Source organism: Anguilla rostrata, chromosome 9, assembly GCF_018555375.3.
Source record: "Anguilla rostrata isolate EN2019 chromosome 9, ASM1855537v3, whole genome shotgun sequence".
Classification (NCBI taxonomy): domain Eukaryota; kingdom Metazoa; phylum Chordata; class Actinopteri; order Anguilliformes; family Anguillidae; genus Anguilla; species Anguilla rostrata.
In genome coordinates, this window is record NC_057941.1 from 42,192,255 (window position 1) to 42,217,658 (window position 25,404).

General features: G+C 47.5%; 1 protein-coding gene across 1 annotated transcript in view; it reads left to right on the forward strand.

Annotated features, from left to right (window-relative positions):
* Nucleotides 1–1,457: 1,457 nt before the first annotated feature.
* The window catches only part of LOC135263813 (E3 ubiquitin-protein ligase RNF43), a 96,173-nt gene continuing 72,226 nt past the window's right edge, over nucleotides 1,458–25,404 (forward strand). Inside the window, exon 1 of the mRNA XM_064352224.1 lies at nucleotides 1,458–3,327. Within this exon, the coding sequence (XP_064208294.1) occupies nucleotides 3,088–3,327 (240 nt within the window). The 5' untranslated portion in view covers nucleotides 1,458–3,087. The remainder of the gene's footprint in view (nucleotides 3,328–25,404) is intronic.

The following is a 25,404-nucleotide window of genomic DNA, read 5'->3' on the forward strand; positions in this document are numbered from 1 at the left end:
GGCTACGTCACAAATCCCGTGTTAATTTGTGTCATGTTTACATTAACAAGTGTGAATGTTACAGAAAAAACAGTTTCAAAGATAGGCGGTATTTCATTTGTGCAGTCTCTGCTAAACTCTCCCATCAGTAATCTAGCACAGAATGTTGGGGGAAAAACTGAAACTGCGATGGGAAATCCAACTTTTTACCTCACATAAGTTTTTGGGGACAATTCTGCCAGTAATAAGGTGGCACTAGCGATTTTAGTGAGTGGGGTACATTTTTGCCTTTGGAATTTGAGTACTGGTTTTGGGTAAATGCATTTTATTTTGTCCCTGCAAGGGCGTGGTATATGAAGGGGAGAGAACTTGGATAAGCGTGATCGTGGGGAAGCTGCTCTCCCTGGCCTTGGGTTGGATGCGTCTTTTTGGTTTATGCTATGAAAGCACCCTACTGTTAGTTTGTATGGTGCAGCTAAAAGCAGCAGAAGATGACTCAATATTGCCTAAAGCTGAACGGAGACTCTAATGAATAAAAGGGATACGAAAATGGAAGTGTTATTCCAAAATAGCATTTTGTGTGTGCGTGTACGTGTGTGTGCACATGCATTCACGCGTGTGTGTGTGTGTTATTTTCATTCAGAAGCAAGATATAGCAACTTAAAACCTTACACTCTTGCCTATACCATATAAGAAAGCCACTGATGTGCTTAATTGATACTTGTCTTCAAACGACTCTGTTAGATACGGCATTAAACATGTTAGCACACAGCTAGCCACCTACTTTTGCTTTTATGCAAATAAACCTCTAAAATTAGCTGTATTGCTGCAATATTCTAGTGTAACCCAAGTGAACTAGAATTCCGAGAAACTGAATGAAGCGTTAGAAGGAAAATAACATGTTTCAACAGTATGTTTAGGGTGTTTAAATAGAGCATGCTGTCACTTATCTAAAAAATTACTTTAAAAAAAATGTAATTCCAATGGATTTCATCTTCTGAATTTGTCCTCTGAACAAGAACAATTCTGAATGAATTACAATTTTGGCAAAACTTTTTCTTCATTTTTGCTTAATCTCTATTTATTCAATAAGGCTCCTGAAAACTGGATTCTCTTTGCAGTAATGCCGTGGGGAATCGAAGTGGGTTTGAATGCAAGGGATTGTCTAGCCATTCTGCTGTAGTGAGCGATTAGGTGGCCAGTTATGGAGGCCAGTTTTTGAGGGAATTTGGCCAGGATGAAGGGGTTAAACCCCGACTCTTTCAAAAAAGTGTCATGGGACTTTTAACGACCTGAGTAATATCAGCATTTGGTGGTCTACTTCACTTTTGGGAAGCCTTGCATTTTCCGAATTTCCCAGATTCGCTGAGCTACGTGTGTGCAGCTGACTCTGTCTTTCCAGTAGAGGGAGCACGATATCACTTTTTTGGTTAGTGTCGCCCGTGGCTGTTCCAGCTCCACCCTCGGTGACAGGCAGTCAGCAGGTAGACGGTCAATGGGATCCCAGGGGAAGGAGGCTAAGGAAACTGGCAAGGAGACATTGCGAATGTACAGCGTTTCTTCCTCACGTATTTTACATCTGGATATTTTCAAGATTTTAAGGATTCACTCTGAAGTACTTGTAATTTCTTGTTGATTGCAAACCAGTTTTAATCTGCCTCTGAAAACCTACTGAAGTTTGGTACTTTTTCTGCAGTTTGTACGCCAGCGCGAAAGGATTTCGTTTCTGAAATTAGCTCATTTAACCTCCCGGGAGACCTGAGGAAATGATCACCGTGGAAGTGACACAAAACGGCGAACACGTTTTAGATGCAGGGGAAATATTAGTCATCAACCGCCATGTGGATACTTTGGGCACAGAAAATACACGTGATTTAATTTGGTTAAATTGAACTTGACTTGCTAGCTAGCTCATTACTTAGCTATCGATAGCCAGCTAACCATTGCAACGGATCCGTGAGTTAAACATTTCATAACGTACCTCGCCAGCTAGCAACAAATAGCTAGCGAACTTTTTGGAGATATTTCGCTCAAGACCTTTTTTCTGTCGGCGTAGTGTTACAAAGTGCAAATGAAACAGGTTGTTTTCACTAATATTTTTTCTTTGTACATTTCATCAGAGAATGCAATTTTTTAAACTACAGGTTCAAGCATGATGGTTTATTCCAGTGGTGCTTACAAGTGACGAACCCTCGACTTTCAAAGTTTTGGAAATGTTCTGTTCGTGGTGAAGTTTTCCCCATTTCTAGTTGCTTTTAGAAAGGGGGCTGCATTTGAAGGATTTTCTGGCACTTTTAAAAAATCATATTTCTGCGATACTATATATTTCAATGGTACATCTGCTTTTATTTGGAGTCGAACATGGATTACATGGAATACGTTTGATCTGATTACCAATTTCTTCAACAGTTTATCGGAAGTTTAACCGAAGGCTGCTTAGCAAGAAAAGTTTGCCTGTCCGTTTCCAGACATATACTTGCTGGATACCGCTCACGACTAAGACAGAACGCAATGTCAATCTACAGCTCAAAAATGTGGACAGAGATTGTTGTGGTTCCAGCAAACCGGAGTACGTGTCAGTGCGGAGTATAAATCAATGCACACGTTCGACAAGCTTCATAACTAACGTGCAACGCTTGTTTTGATGTTATTTAAAATATTCAATCATTGTTTTGAGTTTTACTGGGCAATGATCATCCACAGTATGATCCACAGATTTCTCCCAGTTTTTAGTTAACTACTTTTTTTTCCATCCCACGCATATATATTCGTTTTATATATGCTTATTGCCTTTTGTTGCAAAAACTTCCTTTTTCATAGCAGCAAAGATGTCTATTTTTTGTTTCTTTTTGTGCAAAAGCTGTTTGTGGAGAGAACTTTCAAACTGGCGCTGCACCAGGAGACCTTAAACCATGTATAAACGAAGATTTTAACACTGTCCACGTGCACGCAAATTTGGATATAACAATTTGCATATTATTTTGCAGGTTGCAGTACACTTAAAGGATAAATACATCGGGAGTTTTTTTCGGGTCTGACTTAACGGTGTAGGCTGACAGCTTTGCAGTGCACGATGTGCGGCTGGGGCCCGCCGCTGCAGCCGGTGCAATGACCGTTTCTCAGCGGCGATTGGCCGGGCTCTGGCCTTGGCTGCTAATGGCGGCCCTGCAGGTGGTGTTCGGGCAGACGGGCCTGGAGCTGGCAGCCGCGGTGGAGTCGGAGCGATCGGCACCCAAAGCTGTCATCAAGGTGACACTTCTGAAACAAGAAGCGGGGAAGCCTATTACTCTAGAAGGGGTGTTTGCCGGATCCAGTTTGAGAGGTTCTGCAGAGGGAAAATTGATGCAGGTGGGTGTTTAAAAAGGGTGGATGGCGGTCGCACTTACATAATAGTTTTGTACAACCCCCCTCCCCCCTCTGAAATATTGTCACAAATGAATTTATTTTTTGCTGTTGTGTTATTTCTATATAATGTTCCTAATTAACAGGACCAACTGATAAAACGTATTTATTTGTTAGACATTATCTACTGACAGTTAGGATACATTATCGCATTTTACACCTGTACAGTTTTGTACGATTCAATATGTGAATGATCAAGATGAAACAAATGGCTTGGCTGAGCGTTTATTTCAATATTTATGTTTTTGACGTCACTGTACAGTTACAAGATACATGTAAATTAATGTGTGGACGATATTTGTTTTCAAGGCGAGATATATGTTTATACCACTAAAAATCATTCCACCCATTCCATTTAAAAAGATATCATGCTGAACAAATTATTTTACTTGTTGCTTCCCTTCGGGTGAACTTGGGGAACGTAGGCTCTGTTAGTGTACTGGACAATTTGTGCATCAGAGTTTGTCACCATGTGTGGTATATGCATTACAAGCATGTGTGTTGTCAATATTGTCTGAGAGAGCATGATGCAAAACCTAAAAACTTTTTATATTTTCAGTTGCATAATCACTCTCACCAGCTATACATTTCTACCACGGATGGCTCATAGCGGATGCAAATGGGTCAATAGTCAATGAGCTGTTCAGTCGCCCTGATCATACAGGGTGGATGATTGTTGAAACTGCAGGTCTGCTTTCTTTCCACTGAGCTGATGTTCAGTCTGATACAAAATGAAATTGGGTAGTGTGTCTAGACACAGAAATGTTCTTCTCTTTATAAGGGTGTTTTGTTTAACTTCTAGCAGGTGTGTGAATTTGCCTCAGGTTGATTCCAGTTCTTGGGTTGTTGGCCTATGAACAAGTACCACAAAGAGAGGCTGACTGGTTTTCATTGAGAAATCAATAATTATCATTGTCAGATGTTGCTAATTTAAAAAAAAAAGAAAGGGTACATTGCTCAATGTGCATCTTCATTTCTGACTAGCAGCTTGTTTGGACAAGATCCCTTCCAAGTGATGATTCTGTTCTTTATCTTGGCTGAACCCATTAAAAATGATGTAAACGTTGTGCCATTTTAACCACAAATACCCCGCGATCCTCAGTCCAACCACCAAGTCTTTTCCTTTCTTGAATTCTGTCTTAAGTCGGGGGTTGGCACCGTCTACCAGTAATGTTTTACTGCCTGCGTAATGCCCTGGATTTTGCCTGATATGTGATCCGTTGATAAATTGTGTGCGACAAAAGAATTCCACTTTTTTTTTTTTTTTTTTTTTTTTTGAGTGGATGTGTTGACGTACAGATTTATTATCTTGGGCTTTTGATTATATCCCGGTGTTACTACTAGTAAGTCTCACCCAATAAAACATTGGCTATTAGCAGTGTCAGCGTTCGCGCCTCCGGTCCTTCTCAGAGGTGACGGATTTTCTGTGTTGTAAACCGTTAGGCCCGCGCTGTTCAGTTGCCAGAAACTGCTCATTTTTACAGCTGATTGGACTGTGACACTTAAGGTATCAAAACAGCGAAGGGCTCAATGTTATCTTGTCTGTGGCTTATCAATTGGAAATACGTAGTTTTCCCTCTTTGGCTTGAAATTGACCTAAGGTGGCAGAAATGGGCAGATTGTTGCCGGGCTACAGCGTCTGGTGGTTTTTGGTCAGCGTTAGCCGTTAAGTACTCAAATAAAGTCAACACTCTGAGAGGAAGTCACTTCACCTGCTGCAGGTACGGGCGTTAGCAATTCGTCACTGCATTCGAGAGGCAGCTATAAATTTAAAGGCTCAGACCCTTCAGGGGTGGGGTCGCCAAATTCTGCTCTGTGGGCTTGGATGAACTCCTCATCTGAACCCGTCAGTAATCAAATGATAAATTGATTCCTTTACAAAAGCACTTCTAGCAACTTCAGTCATGAGTTCCACAGGGTAAAATGTGCACGCATTTGCATTTCAGAGGTAGGCTATAGGTAGACTATACTGCTGTATAGTGGAGAGATTTATGTTTTATGTCCTTGAGAATGGGCGCGGTGAGTGTGTGAAGTAGCCTAGCATAAACTCTCAGGGCTCACTCCTGGCAAACGCAAGCAACCGCCCTGCGCAACAAACCAGATGCTCCAGTCTTTTGGATGGCCCACGCACCTTAGCTGATTAAGAACTCAATGGGCTTTTCTGGTAGAGAAAGCCATGATATGCGACACCGCTGCGCGTGTAGCCTGCGTTTGGACGAAGGGCTTGATGGTGATGAAGTGTTTGTTGATATATTTGCTCCCTTTAGCTTCTGATATGTATTTTTAAACATTGTTTACGAGCGCACCGGTGGTGAAAGGTGTTTCATGTCGCCGCGAGCATTTGGAGAGGCTTCTGTTAGCGTGGGCTGCCGTCCCTCTCTGAATTTCGTTCTCGTGCGAACGCAAATCTGCCTACATGTTATGAGTGCGCATTGTGTGGAGTTAAACGGCGTGGTTTCCATTGCGTGTGACAAGCGGACGTGGTATTAGAGCACAGTATTAGAAAATGAAATGAACAATTTAAAATGAATTTTTTTAATGAAAAAAAAAGCACAACCATATTTTACTATTATGGTTTCGTGCCAAGGTTGGTTGATTTTGTTTTCATTTAACTGCCTCTTGCTTTGTGTTGTTTTTGAAGTTAAACGGGATGTTTTTCCTGTCTGTGAAAAACAGGTCTTTGGCAGTCACCAGTGTATTCATTTGCATTACCAGTATTATATGTTGTCCTATTAGAATGGCAAAGGGCTGTGTTATTCGCAAATCATTTATGGCATTTTTATTTCAGAGTGCAGTTGGTCATGATATGACTTCCTAACCTTCCATCACAATAATAAGCCCACACTAATAAGCTCAGATTGTTTGGGTTTCTTTGTGTGGAAAATAAATTGCCCTCCATCAGCTCTGATTGACCAGAGTCGGATAGTCCCGAAGGCCATAATGACAGTTATTTCTGTAGCTGCGCCCTGCGTTGTACAGAGACACGGACCAGATGCGAACGTGACGCGTTTTAGCCGCGGCGACCTGCGTGTGAGGTGGTAACGTGGCGTGGAGAGGCGGCTAATGTCTGCCGGGATGCCTGTTATTGTGGCGGCGTGCTGGAGCTGTGCGGTTGGCTCTTAAGAGAGCTGGCTGTTCTGTGAAGTGTTCTCGGTAGCTGAGCCGACTTGTTCAAACAGGCCGCTGTTACCTTGTGTCTCTGCTTTGTGCTCCTGTCCTCAGGGGGAGGACAGGTAATTCAGAAGCGCCGCTGCGCTCTCTCTCTCTCTCTCTCCCTCTCCCTCCCCCCTCCCTCTCTCCCTCCCTTCACCCCCCCCACCCCCACCCGGTCTTTGAGGAACAAAGTCGTTCTGCTGGCATTTTATTTTTGAGGGGGGGGAAAAAAATGGCGATTTAGGGTGTCGCTCCATCACACCTGTTTTGAAGAATTTAAACGTGGCCTAGAGGTCTTTGTTCACTCACTGAATCATTCGCTGGGCGTGTCCTGGAGTCTTTTCGGGTGTACTGGGCTTCCAGAGCGCTGGGGAAACAAGGCGTTTAGGAAACCGAAACTTTGCCGCGGTGGTTGTTTATTTATACTCTTCAGATATCAGGTGCGCCCGACGTGTAGGTCCAGAGTCTTCTCCAAACTCGGCTCTGGGTTGTAGTGAAGTTTGAAAGCCGGTTTTCACAACCCTCAGTCGTCACAGCCATCATGACCGCATTTCAGCTTCTTTTGGACGTTGTTACTGTAGGGTACTGGTTGCTGACCCGTGTTTTGCTGTTGTTTTTAAGTTGTTTGTGAAAAATGTCAGTCTAAAACTGACAGAGGCTGCATGCCAACCATGTGCTAAATCTAATAATAACAATGATAATATTTATGTCCTTTTTATTGCTGTAGTTAGTAATACGGAGTTGGGGTCAGTCCAGTACATCAATTCATCTACAGCATACTGTATACAAAGTAAAATCGTATATACAGTCTGAAGATGATTTTCCAGTAACTCTTAAGTGTCGAGGGTATTTAAGTACACACGATTTCTAAAAAAGAGCAACTGTAAATCTCAGTGTTCATTCACCCTGTCAGTGACAAGCAATTAAAGGATTGGAGATCTGCAAAACAATGGATTATAGAACCAGTCAAGCCACAAAGATGCGAAACATAATTTTGTGATATGACAGCTCCTGGGCTTAGCCGATTATTAGCTTATTAGGCGGTGGTTTTCAAACGTGACGAGCTATTGGCTACACTTTTCAGAGGCTCGAGTCTGTGCTGCTTTTTTAAATTTGGCTATTTTACATAATTTCTAGCGGTCATTGTGCTGTCCGCATTAAACCTTTGGCTTTAGCTGGCTGTAATGCCACGTGGATTTAGGACAGTAACGCAAGCGCGCGGAATGCTTTGCGCTAACTTGCGGACAAAGAGTGACTTGTGAACGAGAGTTGTGAAAAGTTAAATTGTTTGAGCCTCGGCTGCAAAGTGGGTTGCAATCATGCTTGACTTAAAGTTTCGCTTAGAGTCCTCAGTTCAGCGTGACTCATTCGCATTCTTTGGTTTGTAGTGGAATGCCATCTCGAGGAAGGTTTAGTCTTTGAAGGATTCAGAGTGGTTAGAGAAAAACCTTCGCGCTGGAGTTAACAAGCTTGCTTGATGCCGGGCAGTGTGCGAGAGACAGAAGATATTGTTCATTTATGTGGTGCACACTAATCACAGTAGTGTGGCCAGGCATTCACAATAGTTTTGGACTTGCCCTTTTGATCTGGAATCTTCTCTGGCACAAAGCTTTCTGGCTTTTAAGCGCGTGAAGTGATTTGAGAGCGCAAGCACAGTTTAAAAATTGTACCTTGGCCTAGTTAGCCTGGATTTTGGATGTCTAGACACAGTGGATATGTCAGGCATGTTGACACTGGTGCCACAAAAGTCAAGAGTGGCCAGCGGAGGATCTCGGTGGATTCTGGGATGGCTTTGAACTTGAAGGGAAAGCCAGCTGGCCCTTGGGGAAAAAAAAAAAAAAAAAAAAGGTTATGCCTGGTGCATCTTTGAAGTTAATCCTTCGACGGGCTTTCTGCCCAATTAAATGCAGCTAAACGATTTTAAAGGGCTCGATCTCGCTAAGACCCATGTGAATGCTTTCTGCGGCCAGCTTTGTGCTGCTGAAAGGTTGGCTTGACCCTCCTGACGTCTTAAACCTTCCATATAATTGGGGTTGGTACAGTGTGAGACAATGCGCTGGTACACTTCCCTCTTCTACGTGCCATCTTCCTTTATTCCTTTCTTTCATTTAGGGCAGTCTTGTTCTTCGCCCCATGAGAAACCTCACGCTCCCCCCCCCCCCCCCCCCCACCCCCCTGTCCTCACTCCATCAGAGGGCGGGGACGAAGCCCATTATCTGGGCAGCCTCTCTGGCCATCTTGTTTAGAGAGTCGTGCTCTTTCCGATCGGTTGCCGGGGAGAGATCAAAGCGCGCCAAGTCAAAAACGTGAGCCGAAATAATTGGAGGGCTCTGTTTACATTGCACTTCCGATTTCATGCCAGCCCGGATCTTTCCTTTTTCTTGCCCGGCTTCCTGCCCGTGGCCTTTGAAATCCCAGAGATAATGGCCCCCTCCAGCCTCCTCGTCTCACCGCCGGCCTGGAACTGCTGTTTTTCCTCTCACTCGCTTTTCCATTTGCGGCCGTTTGAAATAGAATTTCTTTTTTTTTTTTTTTTTTTTTTTTTGAAAACGTTTTTGCTTTTTTTGTGACAAGAATTGAAAAGGCAACGTTTTTCAGCTCATCCAGTTATAATGTGCCCCTAATAGAATCTCCTGTTATATGCAGTGAGCTCCATAATGATTGGGACAAACACACACACATAAAAGTGTATATATATACACATTTATTTGGCTCTGTACTCCACAATTTTAGATTTTTGTGATCAGACAATTTACATGTGGTGAAAGTGCACATTCTCAGCTTTTATTTAAGAGTACATTTAAGTTGTTTGATTTTAAATTGCATTTCTCTTCACATGCTCGATAATGGCGTGCATTTAATACACCAGTGTAATTTAACTGTTACTTTTGTGTTGGTATTGTGTAGTTGTGTATTTGGTTAAATTACAGTTTCATGGATTTTACTGAGTGTGTGTGTGTATGAGTGTTTGGTGTTGGTGGGGGGGGGTGGTTGACTTTCAGTTAAGAAACTGAGAGCTGACCGCTTTGTACAGACCTTATGCTATTGTTGTACTCGTTTGTATGACCCAATTATTTTTCTGAATTTTAATTTACTCGTCTTTGATTGGGGCAATATCCGATGGTACGTGCAAACTTTGGCATCTGTCCCCTAGGAAAGGAGTACCGGCATGAAATAAAAACTGATATTTACGTTTCTAATTGTGAGTTAACACGTAAAAAAACATATGTGCCAAACGTCACTGCTTTGGAGTTATTTGAAATGTATTTCCTTAATTTAGACCACAAGCCCCCCTAACGTGCCTGTTCCATTCGTTATAAAGCAGCAGGTTGTAAGAAGCTCATGTGAACATCAAAAATCCCCTAATTGCACAAATTTTCCGTCTGGGCCAATCACAACCGTACGCCGCACCTGGAATAATGTAAAGGAAGCGTAGAAAGTGAACTTTGCATTGAAACCGAGCGTGCGGTTGCGCACGTGCGGACGCGGGTCGTCAATCGGTCGTGAGTCGCGGTCGCCTGCAGGTTACTGTCTGTCTGACTCCAGGCGTTTCCAACGGCTGATAAGTAGCCGCTGGAAACTCCGTCCGTCTCCCCATCCCCCCCCTCCCCCCCCCCCTCGCTCAGTAATGACGTAGGGCCCGGAGATAAACCCGCGTATGAACCTGAGCATCTGGCACCACACCTGTTTCGAACTCCAATAAATGGGAGGCTCTGCTGGCTGACCGGTCTGCCCTCTGCTCCCTGTGGCTGGTCTCACCTGCGCCGCGGCCTGCTGCTCCTCACATCTCCACCTGCTCCCTCCTCCTTTTACTGCTTCCCCCACCCCCCCCCACCCCCCTGCCTCCAAACGTATAATCAGCGCCGCGTTCCGCGCTCCCTCTCTCCCTGTTCCATCTCTACCCCGGGCCAGACAATGCGCCCGAAATGTCCAGGACGCCGGAAAGGGGGGCGATTGCGCTCGTCCGGTTTCGGCGTGGGCCGTGATTGAGTGTTTCTCGGGGCATTGGAGAAGGGGCACGGCGAATCCCTCCCGCGCGCCGCCTGCTTTTTAAGTCATTAGGACGGGACGGTCTGGAATTCCTGGATGTGTTTGAGTCTGTCAGTCCCTGTTATACAACACATTCCTCCGGCTTTCCTTGGCTCTCACGATACAAACAACTGATGGCTTCCGCTACATTTCCCATGCAGACACACTCGCTCTCTCCCTCTCCCTCTCTCTCTCTCTCTCTCTCTCTCTCAATCTCTCTCTCTCAATCTCTCTTTCTCTCTGACACACACACTTTCTCCTCATACATTCAGTCTTTCATGCACACACGCATACACTCACACACACGCTCTAAGCACACGCGCGCACTTACACACGCTCACACATTCACACTCAGAAACACACACAAAGTCCACACACACACAGTCACATACACACACAAAAACACACAACGTGCGCGCAGGCACACACACACACACACACAGTCACATATACACAGAAACACACACACATACGCACACACACACACGCACACGCACACACACGTTTTTAAACTTTAGGGCCCTTCCTGTCAGTGATGGCCAGGCTCCTGTTTGGCAGGTCCTGCTACACACAGACTGGTAAAGGCATTAGAGGGGACCGGCTAGGGGAAGCTCCCCGCCCCTGGGGGCTAACGCACCGAAACACAAACAGCAGCACCAAACCTGCTGGCCCTCATCAAAGCGCCTGCCCCCCCCAAACCCCCCTCCCGCCCCCCACCCTTATCAGAGGCCTTTTCATCTGATACACATTTCATGCGGTGAGCAGACAGCGGCTAGTTTTTACAGAGCCCATACTGTTCACATCCAGGTTCTTTCAGCGTCCCAGCTGCAGCGCTGTAGACCTGGGCTGGGGCCCGTACACTTGCACCCGCTGAGGCTGTGCACTGTCTGTTTTAGAAATCTCACATGAATGCACCTTTGCATCTGCGTGGATTGTTCGTTGTAATATGTTAATGAAAAACCTATATGACTTCCTCCTTTTTGTAAAGTTGAACTGAAGTGCACAGTGCAACAGTGGGCAGAGTGCTTGTAATGTTTAATCCCAGCAGGAAAGATAGTCTATTTTTTTGTGTGCCAGGTTTACAAGGGCTTTCGCGAATTGGATCAATGCTGCGCTTCCTGGACTTTCTCTGTGCCCCGCTGAGCTGTGCCGGGACCTGCGGCCGCCTGCGCGCTTCACCGGCGCTCTGTTTGCCGATCTGTTTGGTCAGGCGAGCTCGGCGTCCGCTCCGGCTGTTCAGAAAGCGTCTCTGCCGCGGCGCGGAGACACGGCCTCCCCGCCTCCTGCGGGTTTACACAGCCTCCTGCTACCATTGGCCCACCTGCCTTTTAGTGTTGTCATGGCAGCTCTGTGTGTGTGTGTGTGTGTGTGTGCGTGTTGCTTGTGTGTGTCTTTGTGTGCGCGTGCGTGCGTGTGCTCTTGTGTGCGTGTGTGCTCCTGTGTGTGTTTGTGTGTGTGTGTGTGTGTATGTGTGCGTGCGTGCATACGTGCGTGCATGCATGTGTATGTGCGTGCTTGTATGCACGTATGCGTGTGCACCAGGTGTAATGCCGGACCCTTCTGCACAGATAGTGATAGGGCCTGTTTGGCCGCCCATGACCTCATTTCTGTAGTGCGTGGCTGTGATAAGAAGAGCAGCTGGAGTGTACGTCCTGGGACCCGATACACACACACACACACTCTGTCTTACCGTCCGGGAGTGTCTCTCTCTCTCTCTCTCTCTCTCTCTCTCTCTCTCTCTCTCTCTCTCTCTATCTCTCTCTCTCTCTCTCTCTCTCTCTCTCTCTCTCTCTCTCTCTCTCTCTCCCTCCCTCCCTCTCTCCTGCAGATACTAGAGATAAAGAATCAGAATGAACTGAAAGGGTTTATGCGGCGTGCTCGGTTGTAGCGTTGCGCAAACAGCCGTGACAGGAAGCACTTCGCTTTCGAACGCTCTCCAGAGGGGACGCATTCATCATCGGACCGCAAATAATTTCCCTCCGTCAGGCCTTCCCTCTTCCACAGTCCGTGGGGCTCGCCGTCGAGTTGAAAATCGGTTAGTGGCCGTATCTGTCGGATCCAAGCGCACAACTGTTACGAGGCTGAGACGCTTTTGAGGAAATACGTTGTTAAAGGTTTCCGCCTCTGGCTCGTTTCCCACGAAACTCTTAAAATGTTACACTGAGGCAACGCTAAACCAATTTGAGATGTGTACTTTGCAGGGTGGGTGCTGTACGGAGCATGTCTTCGTACCTGTGTGCAAAGATTGAAGGAAACTTGCACTGGGAGCATTTACCCCAAACTCAATTAACTGGATCAAAGATACTAGGGGATCTGAGAAATCAAGCAAACAAAAGCTGTGTTGTAAGCCCCCCCCACTCCTGGGAGAAATTGATGCTGACAGTACGTGCCTTATGACTCATGAGGTCACATGGCTCTTGTGCATCAAGCTCGAGAGAGAGAGCGTGGCCTGTTTTTGACCTCTTTTTTGTTTGTTTGTTTTGTTTGTTTCTTCGGTTACATTTTTAACATTCTCCACCGAAAGTCCGCGTCTTCTGAAAAAACCGTCCACGGTCGAGCCGATCGGTTTCGGCGGACGGGCGTTCGTACGTGTTTACTCGGAGGCAAAGACGAGAGCCGGGGAAAAGGTGGCGTCCTTCAAAACATTCGTCCGCTCTGAAGATTAGTTGCCATGGCAGTGCCTTCTGCTTGCGATTAAACAGATGGAAACGGCGGGGCGAGGAGCGGCGGAGGCCGCGGACCCGGCGACGCTGCAAGTCCAGACACACGGGGGTTTAACGCGCCCTGTCATCCCCGAGCAGTTTCTCACGTTTCAGGCGAAGGACGCTTTCGTGTGGAAAGGACTCGGGCAGTAATACAGGCCTGACGCATTCGGACGGGAGATTTTTATTCTGTTTTGTAACAGTAGCAATGGCTTGAGGTATCTGCTCATGTCCCTGAAAAGCTGGCAGGCATTTATAATGCCAACCATCCATACAGCAAGGAGTCTGGCGCCTGGATGTGGTAAACTGACAGGCGGCCTGTCGGATTGGACCGGGGGGGCGGGGGGGTCATCGGGAAATGGTCACCTGTTCCGATCGTGCCCCCATGCCCGCCGCTCGTCGTGCCCGCTGAAGAGCCTCCAGGAATTCCTCAGCCGTCCCTTCCGTGCCCGCACCGCCGGCCACCCCCGGTGAACGCATCCTCCGGGCTTAGTGTGGGTCCGGCCGTTCACAGACGCCTTCAGAAGGAGTGCCAGGCGTTCCGGCAGCCGCCCGGGTCCAAGCGCCTGTCTCCAGCCTGGACGCAGGAATCAGCGCTGACCCTCAGAGGGGCTCCTCCTGATTAAACGCCGCCCTCCGCCTCTCCCTCTGTTTGGGGCGAGCGCTCTGGCGGCGAACCCTGGAATGCGGGAGCCGAGACCGCCGGCCCCTTCTGCACGCCGCCACCGCCGTCTCTGCCTGTCGCCCGTCTCCTGCTCTGAGACTGCGCCCGCACACTCTCATCAGTGCTGAGGATGACCTGGCTCTCCCTTACCTCTCATTGGTCAAGTTATCAGAGACAGAGAGAGAGAGAGAGGGAGAGACTAAGAGAGAGAGAGGGCCTAACAGATAGAGACTGAGAGAGAGAGAGAGAGAGAGAGACAGACTTTGTTTGGTTACACTGTTAATTGAATACTGATGTTGATTGTTGACTGTTAATTGTTGTGTGTCGCAACAGTTATTGATTTTAGTTAAAGAAATTGACTGTAGGACAGTGGTAACCGACCTGTTCCTGGAGATCTACTATGTTGGCCCTGTAGGTTTTCGCTCTAACCCTAACAAAGCACAGCTCATTTCACAGCTAGAGATCTTTGTTGAGCTGCTAATTCGTAGTCAGGTGTGCCAGATTAGGGGTTGAAATGAAAACCGGCAGGACTGTAGATCTCCAGGAACAGGGTTGGTTACCACTGGAGTAGGAAGTGTGTTTGAGCCTGCAGTTGTATTGGCTCTTTTTGATTTATTGCTTTTCATTTTGTCCCATTAAACACATTGTTAGCTTAGGTATGTCTTTCTCGATTGATAAAGGCGATTGATTTATCTGTTGTGCTCGGTGCTGGAACAGTAAACGAAGGATGTGTGTTGTGTACGCACCGTCTCTTACGTAATTGTTCACTTTGTTTTTTTTTTTTTTTTTAAATGGCTTCGGGCCTCTTGTGTCCTTGAACCTTTACGAAACTGTACACACTGCAGGAAAGCTGCCTCGCGTCCTGATTGGCCGGCGTCAATTGAAGGGGAAGTCATAAAAGTGTGCATTTTTATACAGCAGGCAGGACCTCTCACCATTGATTTACACTTTTTTTTGTCTGCCCTCCATCAGCCCCAGTTGTCTTTATTTAAGAAGTAAAATGGAAGAAGTCGTTGAAGTGTTTACAGTGCTCAACGCGGATAGCGTTTGTGCTTTTTGATGCGTTTTCAGACTCCGATCCGGTTCCGCGGCCGCTGTTTACGTACCGGCGCTTGAAGCGCCGCGGCCGCTTCGTTTTGATTGGCGGTTCAAACGCGAGGCCGCCCGGGGGAGGCGAGCCTTTGGTGTCCGCCGCGCGATATTTACCGGACGGCCAAGTCAAACAAATCTCGCCCGCGTTACACAGGCGCTTTATCTGGCCGGCTTTTCTTTCCCCTGCTTGCTCTTGGTATTATGCGCTCTTTAAACGTCGTGTGGACTCTGGGACGGCTGGGCTGCGCTTTGAGTCGAACCCTCCGCCGCGGCGCTGGGCCAGGCTCTGTTTTGATAACGGCGGCTATTTAAAGTCGCGAGCGTTAGCCGACCGGCCCCTTTGTTTTTCCGACAGGCGGGCCGTTCTGCACCACCGCAGAAAAATGTTTTTGTGTCCCAAGTGTCCCAGGTTGCCCAGGTGGGCTAGCGACGCGTCCGCGGTGTCTCCGGTCGTCTGCAGCAGACACACAGGGCCTGGTTCGCCAAGAACTTTAGCACACATTTTAGCAAAACATGCTAAATACACAATAACATGGCCAGCGATTGGTCAAGGTACAAATTTTGCACCAATCATTGGTCGTGTTATTAGTTTTGTGTGCGCTAAAAGGTTTCACAGGCACACTGAAGGCCTTGGTAAATCATACCCGCAGAGAGCTGTGCCGTCACCCCAGTCGCTTTTAACACCCTGTAATTACCAGCGAACACGCATCCGCGGCGCAGTTAATGCGAGCGCACGTCTCCTCCGGGTCACCTGCTCTGCTAACGTTTACACTCGATTGCTTTGAACTTGATTGGCGGGCCGGTCGACGAACTTGGCCCGGCGCGGTATATGAGTTTATGCGTTCCCCCTGGCAGGCGTCCAGGCGTGTCGAAAGGTCGGTTCTGTTGCCAGGGATCAATGATTTACCTGAACCCGCGTCTCGGGGACAGGCGGCGGCGGTGTTTTGGTCCCTCGCGGCGGAGGAGGAGGAGGAGGACCGCACGCGAGAACAGGGCTCGGCCCGTCGCCGCGGTCGTAACAAAACCCGGCGCCGCGACGCCGGCGTCCGCGGGAACGCGAACAACATCCCACGGAACCGCTGCGGTGACGTCGCTTTCACCGTTTTTACGATTCGCTTCGAGGAAGAGGAAATTCTGAGCGGCGTGTGACTGGCGTTGCCGCGGCGTTCCTGGTGCACGAATCCAAACGGTGGCGTTTCTTTGCAGTGAGCACATGCAGGTTTTGCGAGGCCAGGCCACTGCAGATGGGCTTTATTCGCTCTCCGCCACCGAGCTGAGTGAGACTGTCTCTTTCTTCCTGCCCGCAGTCTGAAGGACTGGCTTTCCCCGTGAAGCGCGCGGGTTGATGATGGACTCGAGCGCGTACGCATAAAGATGCTCCTTATGGAATCAGTCCCCGGCTTTAATTATTGTCCACTCCGCGCATTCCTGCCATTTTGCACACGCGCACGCGTCGGGGCAAGTGTGGAACGTGCCGGAATGCAGGGGGGTTCCCCCAGTGTTTCGAGTAGCCAGCCGGGTGAGAGAAGTAGCCGGCTAGGGGTGTTTGCAGCAGGGAGACAAATCGGTCCAACGGCATCGTTTTTACTAAATTAATCTGCCTAAAACCTAAAATTGAGTGCGTGTGCATCCGTGCGTGTGTGTCCACAAAGGGAGTAGTGGGGGTTTTGTTGTTCACAGCTACTTACCAGGTGTAATGGAAACCTTAGACTTGTGGGCAAATGATTTCTTAAATCAGTTTTTTATTATTATTTATTATTTATTTTTTTATTATTTATTATTATACATTGAAGTTGAGTGAGGGTTTGGAGTGGGGAAATGGCAGTTTTTAAGCAGTGTGGTGGTCACAGCGCCTCTCCCTTGGTTTAGCTCCTCTCAGTGGGCCTGTGGCTGCCTCGTGCAGTGTGCTACACAGCGCCCATCTCAGAATGTTTGCTCATTCACAGAGCCTGGCAGCGGCTCAGCTCCGGGACGGGGGGGGGGGAGGCGGGTGGGGGGGGGGGGGGGGGGTCAGAGGGGTTTGGCCAGATATTAAAGCGAAGGTGAAGCGGCGTTCTGAATCCAACCTGGGGAGATGAAAGGGCCGCCCCCTAATGCAGTTCCCGACCTCCCTCGCCGGCGCTGCCTCCGCTGTTTGCCGTCCCTGTTAACTATTACCAGCGCTGTGTACCTTGGCTGCGTCCCAGAACTGTTACACACACGCGGGCCATTATCAAAGGGAGGCTTGCACTACGAGGCTGGAGTCCTTTCAAAACCCCAAGCGCTCTGCCCCCGTCACTGCAGTGCCCCGCGCACACAGTGCACCAGGCCACTTCGGGCACCCCCCCCCCCCCCAACCGACCCACCTCACCCACCCACCCACCCATTCATTCACTCTTTATCACCAAAGGAACTGCCACTCTGCCAATGTTCTGCTAGTTTAAAAAAAAAGAAAAGAAAACTAGACTGGTAATTGATTAATCGATCACATTTCTTGTGACTTTTTTGTGGATCTTTGTTTGCTTTTCCATATTTACCTGGTGCCATCTGGTCTGAGATGTTCTGGTGTGCATGGGGTGGTTGTGGGTGGTCCTTGGAGCCTTTGATAGTGCGGTTTAGCGATACTGCGGTCTGTTGTTGGTTAGCGCTGGGCGCACAGTTGCTCGTTCTCACCCTGCGTGTTGCGGGCCCCTCCTGACAGGCATAACAGTGGAAGCTCATCTGTACCAGTGAGGGACTGCGTGTCGGAGAGCGAATGTGACTGTGCAGAGCACAGAGCTTCAGCCTCTGCAGCCGATAACAGAGCCCTGGGCATTGTGTTAGGCAGTACAAGGCAAAACAGTCTGTGGTGGCTCACGCATGGTGGTGGTCGTAGTTGCATCCATGCCGTGCATGCATGCGTGTGTGCGTACATTTGTGCGTGTGTGTATGTGCGTGTGTGTGTGTGTGCGTCTCTCACAACCACAGAGCACATTTGGGTTTTATTTGCTTAAAGGTTGTTCCATTTCTTTCATTTGTGGTTAGCCCGGTGTTTGTCGTGTTGAAATATTGAAAGGGAGGAACCCGCTGAATAGCAGAAAGTTTCTGATCACTTGCAGCGTCTGTGGAGTCCATATAAAGCGTGAAGTTTTAAGCTGATGTGGCTGTCGCAAATGCAAATCGAGTCTCATTAACTACAAAGGGAGTTAAAAAAATTTTTTTTTTTACACGTGTACTACACTGCAGCTGTTTGCATATTAAAAGTTTGAATATGTATCGAAGTCACATGGCTGGGATCACTGGAAAAACACTATCGCTGGATCTCCGTTGCCGTTTTAATTAAAGAAAGCTGGAGAATTCCTTCGTTGGCTCACGCTGTTCTGAAATGCGGGAACTACGTGTCGTCGTCCTTAGCTGATTATTGCTTGACGTCTGAGGACGCCGGTCTGAAAGCCGTCCCGCAGAGCGGTGCGGCGTACGCTGAGGGTACCGTTGAGAGAGCGACTGTCTGAAAACACCCTGGCGCGGCGCGTTCTTCAGCCCCTGGCGCGTGTGGGGGACAGGCCGGTCGGCCCGCGTTTCCTTCCAGCGGCGGCTTACAGCCCCCCTTCCCCCCCGGGCGCTAGGAGACCGCCATCCTCTCAGCCGCCGGAAAGGCGTCCGCCGCGGGCCTGAGCGCGATAGCGCCTTCCGAGCTCCTGCTCCGTTCTGCGCGCTAGGGGGACAAAAAAAGTTTTGCTCACGTTCAGTTCGACAGAGTCCTGGGTTCGAGCCCGGGTCCCGCCGGGTTTCCTGGAAGTGACAGCCGGCGGCGTCGACGAGGGAGCGGCGAATCGGACGGCCGCTCCGGGGGAGGGCGGGAGGGAGGGACTCGGTGGGGAGGATCGTCTTCGCGCGTAGGCGGCTCTGTCCGCGTCGGAATCGCGGTCGGCGGAGCGAGCCGTCGTGCCCCAGAGGAGGCGTGGCGAGCTCAGACCTACCGCCGGCTGACGGGGCTGTGCGGCGGCATATTCGCCGCAGTGCACGGGGAAGTGAATAACACTAGGGGACCAGTTGTCCAGTAAATTGGGAGGAAAAACGGGGGGGAAAGAATCTGAAATAAGAAATCTTCTTCAAAAAAAATAAAATAAAAGGCCTTAGAAGCCTTTTTGCTCTCCGCTCCCTCTCTCCCGTTTTCTTCTTGCCTTTCATTGAAAAAGAAGGGGGGGAGGAAAAAAAACTGCCACAGACAATGGCGGAAGCCTCTCCTTTTATCGGTGACCTGAATACACAATTCACACCAAATGTTAAATAAGTGAAAATAAAAGGTGCTGCTTACCTTTCCCATGGGGGCCCTGGGGACAATGGGCCTGTCTGGCGGGGAGATGCACTCTGGGGGCTGGAGCAAGTGGATCTGTTTTTGTGGCAAACAAAGGCTGGCTGGCTTGGGTTTACCTTTGAATTTGTTCTTAGGTGGGGGGTGGTGGGGGGGGGGTAGGTTGGGTGTAAATTGCCAAATCCTGATTGTGTTTTAACATGTGTAAGTCCGTATGGTTAAAAAGAAAAAAAAGGCTTTATTCATGGATGTGATGCTGCGCGAGGATGTGAGGTTGCAGAATTTCAGCCTGCGGTGAAAGAGTCCACAGGCTAATCGCAAAAAAAAAAAAAAACCGTTTTGCGCTCTGGTTATATAATGCGTTTATCGCGCTGGCCATTGTTTGCACAAGCACCTGGAATGGAAACCGATGGGTTTAAAGGGAAATAAAGAAGTTCCATGGAAGTCACTGTTCCCGATCCAAGCTTCGCTGGAGAACGCGACTGTTTCGATTCGATAACCCCGGCCGGCTCGCCGCGGTCGAGATGTGCTCAGAGGGTCACGCCCGGAGAGCGACCAGCTGCCGCGGGCGTCGAGCAGAAACGCGGCGGACGTGCAGCTCGCAGCCCCAGCTTAAACCTGAGATGGGTAATTGTGGGGGGGGGGGGAGGGGGAAGGGGGATTGGGGGAGGGGGGAGCATCGCCCTCTTGGATTTTTTCCACGCCTGCGAAAAGGACCAGCGCCATTGTTTTGCCCCATAATAATTTCCTTTTGAGTCACTTCCACGCGCTTTCAGGGCGGTGAAAGTGGATACGGCCGGGGCTATCCGTTACATGGAGGATCTGATAAAGAGGGCCAGATAAAGCCCCCGCTATAATAAACGCCTCATATTTGATCTTCAAAGCCGAGGTGGCTAAGATGTCCCCCGTGTGGCGGCGCGGACAGCCTGACCCGGGGAGCCTGATCCGGACCCCCCGCTTCCTGTCACCCGGCGCTGGAGGTGGAGGGAGGTTATTCAGACCCAAAAAAAACCCTTCTGGGAGGCTGTGGAGTGTGTATAAAACGACCAGTCCCTCCCCCCTCTACCCCTGCAGAACCTGCCCAGGTTCAGGGTTCACACAGGAAACCCCGACGATGATTGACAGGCCTTGGGAATTTACACCTTTTTAATGTGATCCAGGCCCTGCGCTGGAAATCAGAGCGGTGCCTAAGCAGCCGGATCAAAGGGCGGACGGAGTCGGCACCGATTATAAATCCTCGCCGGATAAATAAGTAAGCGGAGCGCCGCGTCGGCCCCGCCCCGCCGTCGCGGGTGTCGGGTTGCCGGATCGCGGGTTTTGAATGACAAGGAAGGAAACCCGATACGGCCGGTTAGCGCCGCGCGCTCCTGAGAAAGCATGTTAAAAGGGCCATTTAGGCTCCCTTCAGCGTTCGCCTGAACTTAACTGGCGGGGCTGATTGACTTGACGAGGCACTATCTTCCCGGAACCCGTCGGCTTTTGAGTTCGAAACAGCCGTGCGGTTAACGCGCAGCTAGCCGTCCGCGGCACGGTCTGACCGGCCAGGTAATGACGACAAGGCTGGTCCAATTGGCTACGTCTTTTCATCAGTAGGCTGCTTTTATTGGCTGGACCGCGGCAGCGGGGCCAGCCCTATAAACGCGAATGTCTGTGACTGAGTGACTGAGTGAGTGATGAAGTTACACCATTGGTCGGCCGGTTCGGTCCAGCCATATACTAGGTTTTGATGTGGTCTTGTTGTTGTTGTATCTTTTTCTCCCCCTCTCTTTGGGGAGTTTCGAGGTGGGACTTCGATTGTCTTTAGTTTATCTGACTCATTGAAACATCAGAAAATGCATCAGGCTACAATTATAGAAACAAAACTGTTCAACATGCTAATGTAGCATGTAGCATGCTAAAGTCTAATGGGGCATGGTCTGCACTTGACATTTCATTATGCTTCAGTGTACTGTCATAGAGCCTTACTGGCCTTTTAGATTCAAATGAATTATTTTTTAGGCGATATTCAAACGTGTTAGACATTTACATTACAGCATCACCTAGGTTGATCTACTGTAGATCTGCATATAAAGTAGCGCATCATGGAGGCTTGCCATTGCTTTGTTCATTGTTTAATTCAGATCTCCTGTCCTAATCTAATGTAAATTCAAGTCTGATGCTGGGTTCCCCTTCCAGGCCATCTTTTTCAGATGTAGCAAAGCTAAAGATGTTTTTTTTCTCCTCCAGTGGAAAGCGAGGTACGTAAAACTGTAAGACGGCATTCAAACCTGCAGTTTTTAAACATCAGTTACACATCAAGCTGAAATCATTTCCTGCTTCAGGTGGAACATTTTACAGGCGTCCTTTCAGGGTTATTTAGCCAGCAAAGCCGTTTAAAATTGCTAAATAAATTAAAATAAACATCTTCATACGGACAGTGTGCCATCACTCAAACTAACAGGCGGACTGAAATTCAAATGCAAATCAAAATGTGCTTTATTGGCATGACCACACGTTGGCACAGTATTGGCGATTCAATCATTCAGACAGAATTTAAATGAACAATAACAAAATCAACTGCATCTGAAAATTATGATTTTTAAATTACCTTTCATAAATTTAAATAAATTTAAACGAACTCCTCACACTGTAGAGATTTGTCACCAACACTAATCGCTTGTGCAGCATTACTTACGCAACCAACCATTTTTGCATGGATCCAATATTCTGTGTAATTTGTAGTTTTTCAATGAATATTCAGAATCAGCTGTTCCATGCATTTAATTACATTGTAGAAGCAGATTGGTCTTTTGAGTAGTGGACTACAATGCCAGCATGCAGTTCTGAGAAGCAGCTCTACTGTATGTGATCTGTTCTATGGTAACCCGTACTCTAGGCTTACGTGGCGTTGCATCACAGATTGACTTTACGTGGAGGTTGTATTCAGATGAGAATAACACGTACATTCTGATTTGGAATGAACGTTCAGAACGAGCTATTACACGCTTTCAAAATGTTGTATCTCGTAATGACATTACGACAGACTGATCTGAGAGAACATTAATGGAGGATTCTGCATTTTTTATGCAGAATAAAGAGCCAAAACACTGGGAAAAAAATACACTGCGTTCTGTAAACTCAGGTATTCTGTGGTCTTTTATCTGGGAAATGACCCAGACTTGAACCAGCAAAAGAATTACTCCTGTTTCATTGAGCCAGTCATCTTTCGGTGTCTGACGTGCGTTACATACCGATCATAATATTTGCACCGCCTTTGGTAACGTTGCCAGATTCAAAGAGGAAGAGCCTAATTTGAATGAAAAGTTTAAGATGAGATGTCACGCGCTCTGGCTAGCTTTTGAAAGACAATGCCTTTGATTTGTTTTCTGTGCATGTCATCGTTGTATTCGGGCCAATTAAAGGTCTGGAACATTACTGTGCTAGTGGTAATAAGGCTAGTAGTATGACTGCGGTAAGGTTGTTGTCTGCGCAACAAAGCACAATCTGAGTTGGTTTGTGATACTCTACCTCAGTGGTGATCAATGGTAAACTCGAATTATGGCTATGTTTTTCATGCCTGCCGTTGCTATGTTACTACAGTATAATGTGGTCACTAAAGGTGTTGAATATTCACTGGTTGTTAATATTTGTAAGTAAAAAAATTAAAAAATCTAGTTTGTTTATCAAAGATTGTTGGCCTTTTAAAGTTGCTTAGATTATGATCTTCCTGTGTGGGGGGGTGCTGTACAGGTGTGGTCTTTCTTTTTCCTTCAACTTTGTTGTGTATGTCTCAGCCTTCCAATTTAAATTCAGTCATTTTCTCTTAATTAGGGCTAATAAGGTGTGCCTGTCATGAGCAGAGGCACACTTTATAGGGAGAGGTGTTGCATTATTGGTTTGGGTTTATGTGACTGTGCTCTCCTTGTTGTGTACTTAGTCTTGCTGTAAAATTGAGTTTTTAAATTTTTAAATATGCAATGTATTTATGTAATTGTTTTTTTTTTTTTTTTGTACCACCATAAGGCAGTGGAGTTGGAACAGTTGGGATGAAGACTGCATTAGTGCTAGAAACACAGCAGTATCATAAGATAGCTCTGAGGGGCACTGGAACTGAGCATAGCGTGTGTGGAAAATGTATTCCAAAAAAACCTACCTGCTTTTCACAGGCCTGCTCAGAAATTTACTTCGGCCTTACACCACTGTACCTTGCGCAACATGAGTAAATTAAAACACTCCGAGGGTTTTTTATTTGTTTTGATCAGAACACCAGAACATTATTTGTAGCTTATTTCATCCCACTTCTGTTACAAGTATCATAATTAAATTATGAACGACATACATTTATCGTGCTATTATCGTAAGGTTGCCTTTTTAAGTTATTTTCATCAAAACACAAGTGTATTAGTGTAAAATGCAGATTTTGAAATGTTCTGCGTTCCAAAGACGCTGCATTCCATGGGCTAGCGCTGATATTTGGAATACGCTACAGTGTGAGTATGCGAAATCTACAGAAGCAGCTATATGAAAAGATAGCTGGACTGTGCTGCAGTTACTTTTGTTTTTGCAAAAAGTATGTTGATTTTGCTCCACATTTTGTACACCATAGAAGACAAGAGATTGGTCCCTACCGCTCATCTCCAAAGTTGCATCCCCAAACCCGCACATCTCTTATTCTGCTGTCTTCATTCTGAAATACCTGCATTCCCTTTTTTGCTCCTATCTTTCAAAAAGATTACTTGTAAATATTTCATCTTTACTGACTGCTTGCTTGTGCAAGGAATAAGGGCAAGCATTTTGTGCCGCATTCCGACAGGTATGAAGTAATACAAATGGTTTAATGTGTTGGGTGGTGAATTTGGGTCAGTTCCATTTTAGTTCAGCCGGTTCAGGAAATTAATGGGAATTCATTCAGTCAATTAAAAAAAAAAAGAAAAACCCTAGTTGAAATGCTATGCTTGTGAATGGAATTGCAATTCATGTCCTGGACTGATTGTACTGAAAAGGAATGTAGACCGGCTATAATTTAGCATACGTTTAAATACTTACTAAACAAACCGTGTCACATGTTTTCATTGCGATTCGTTTTCTGATATTCAGTGTGGGGGCCTGAGCAGTGTGATCAGGTGGCGGTGTGAGCTGGGCCAGTGGAGGGGATTAGCCCCGTGAATGAAATGGCGGTATGCGGCACTGTGGGTTCACCTGTTCCAAAAACAAGCCTCTGCCAGCTCCCCCTTTTTACCAAACGGGCTGCAGTCTTAGTACTGATTCTGAATGAGGCCCATGCCCTGCTACTAATGACACAATAACTGAAGAATGAAGAAGTAGTGTTTGTGATGGGGGGGGGGGGGGGGTTGGAACACGGGGGGGTTTGGGGGTGAGGGGGCGGGTGTTTGCTCTACCGCTGATTTACAGTTTACATTCTTTTCTATTTACAAAGGGAAGAAATACTGCAAATGAGTTCAATTGAGAAGCAACTTTTGAACTTTTTTTTTTTGTTTTTTTGTCCGTGCATGCAGCAGATAGTGATTGTGAGCCATTCCCTTTAATCTCTTTCAGTTCTCCTCCCATACAGGGTCAGAAGTGTAGCCTGAATGCTACTCTGTCAGATATGCTTATGTTTTCTATTTTTTTTGTTATTTTTTAGATCTCTTATCTGTTATTGTCATAGCAGTGCAGCGTAAACAGACACAAGCTGGCATAGGTGTACAGAGGAACTGGAACCTTGATTGAAAGCCATTTCTCCTTCACTGACTGGGATCAAAGGAGTTTTGTGCTGCCAAACAGCCAGAGTGGATCTGTAGCAGCCCCGTGTGAGTGGCAAAGCAGAAAAGCTTCAAACCAAACAAGGGAACACAGAAGGAATGCTTGATTGGAGAGGGGAAAGAAAAAAAAAAAAACACGAAGCATAATAACTTGTGCAGAGAGGCCCGGGAGATCACACCTGATAGCCAATCAGATCACTGGTAGGGGCCAGGATGGGCGTGCGCTTTCCTAATTAGGAGCCTCAGAAAATGGAGGCCGCCGGAGCGCGCGCCCGCGCGGTTGCGTAGCGCCATTGTGCCGGCGGGCGCGCGGAGCCGTATGCGGTGAGGTCATCGCCTGCGGCCCCCCCCGCCCCCAACCCCCCAACC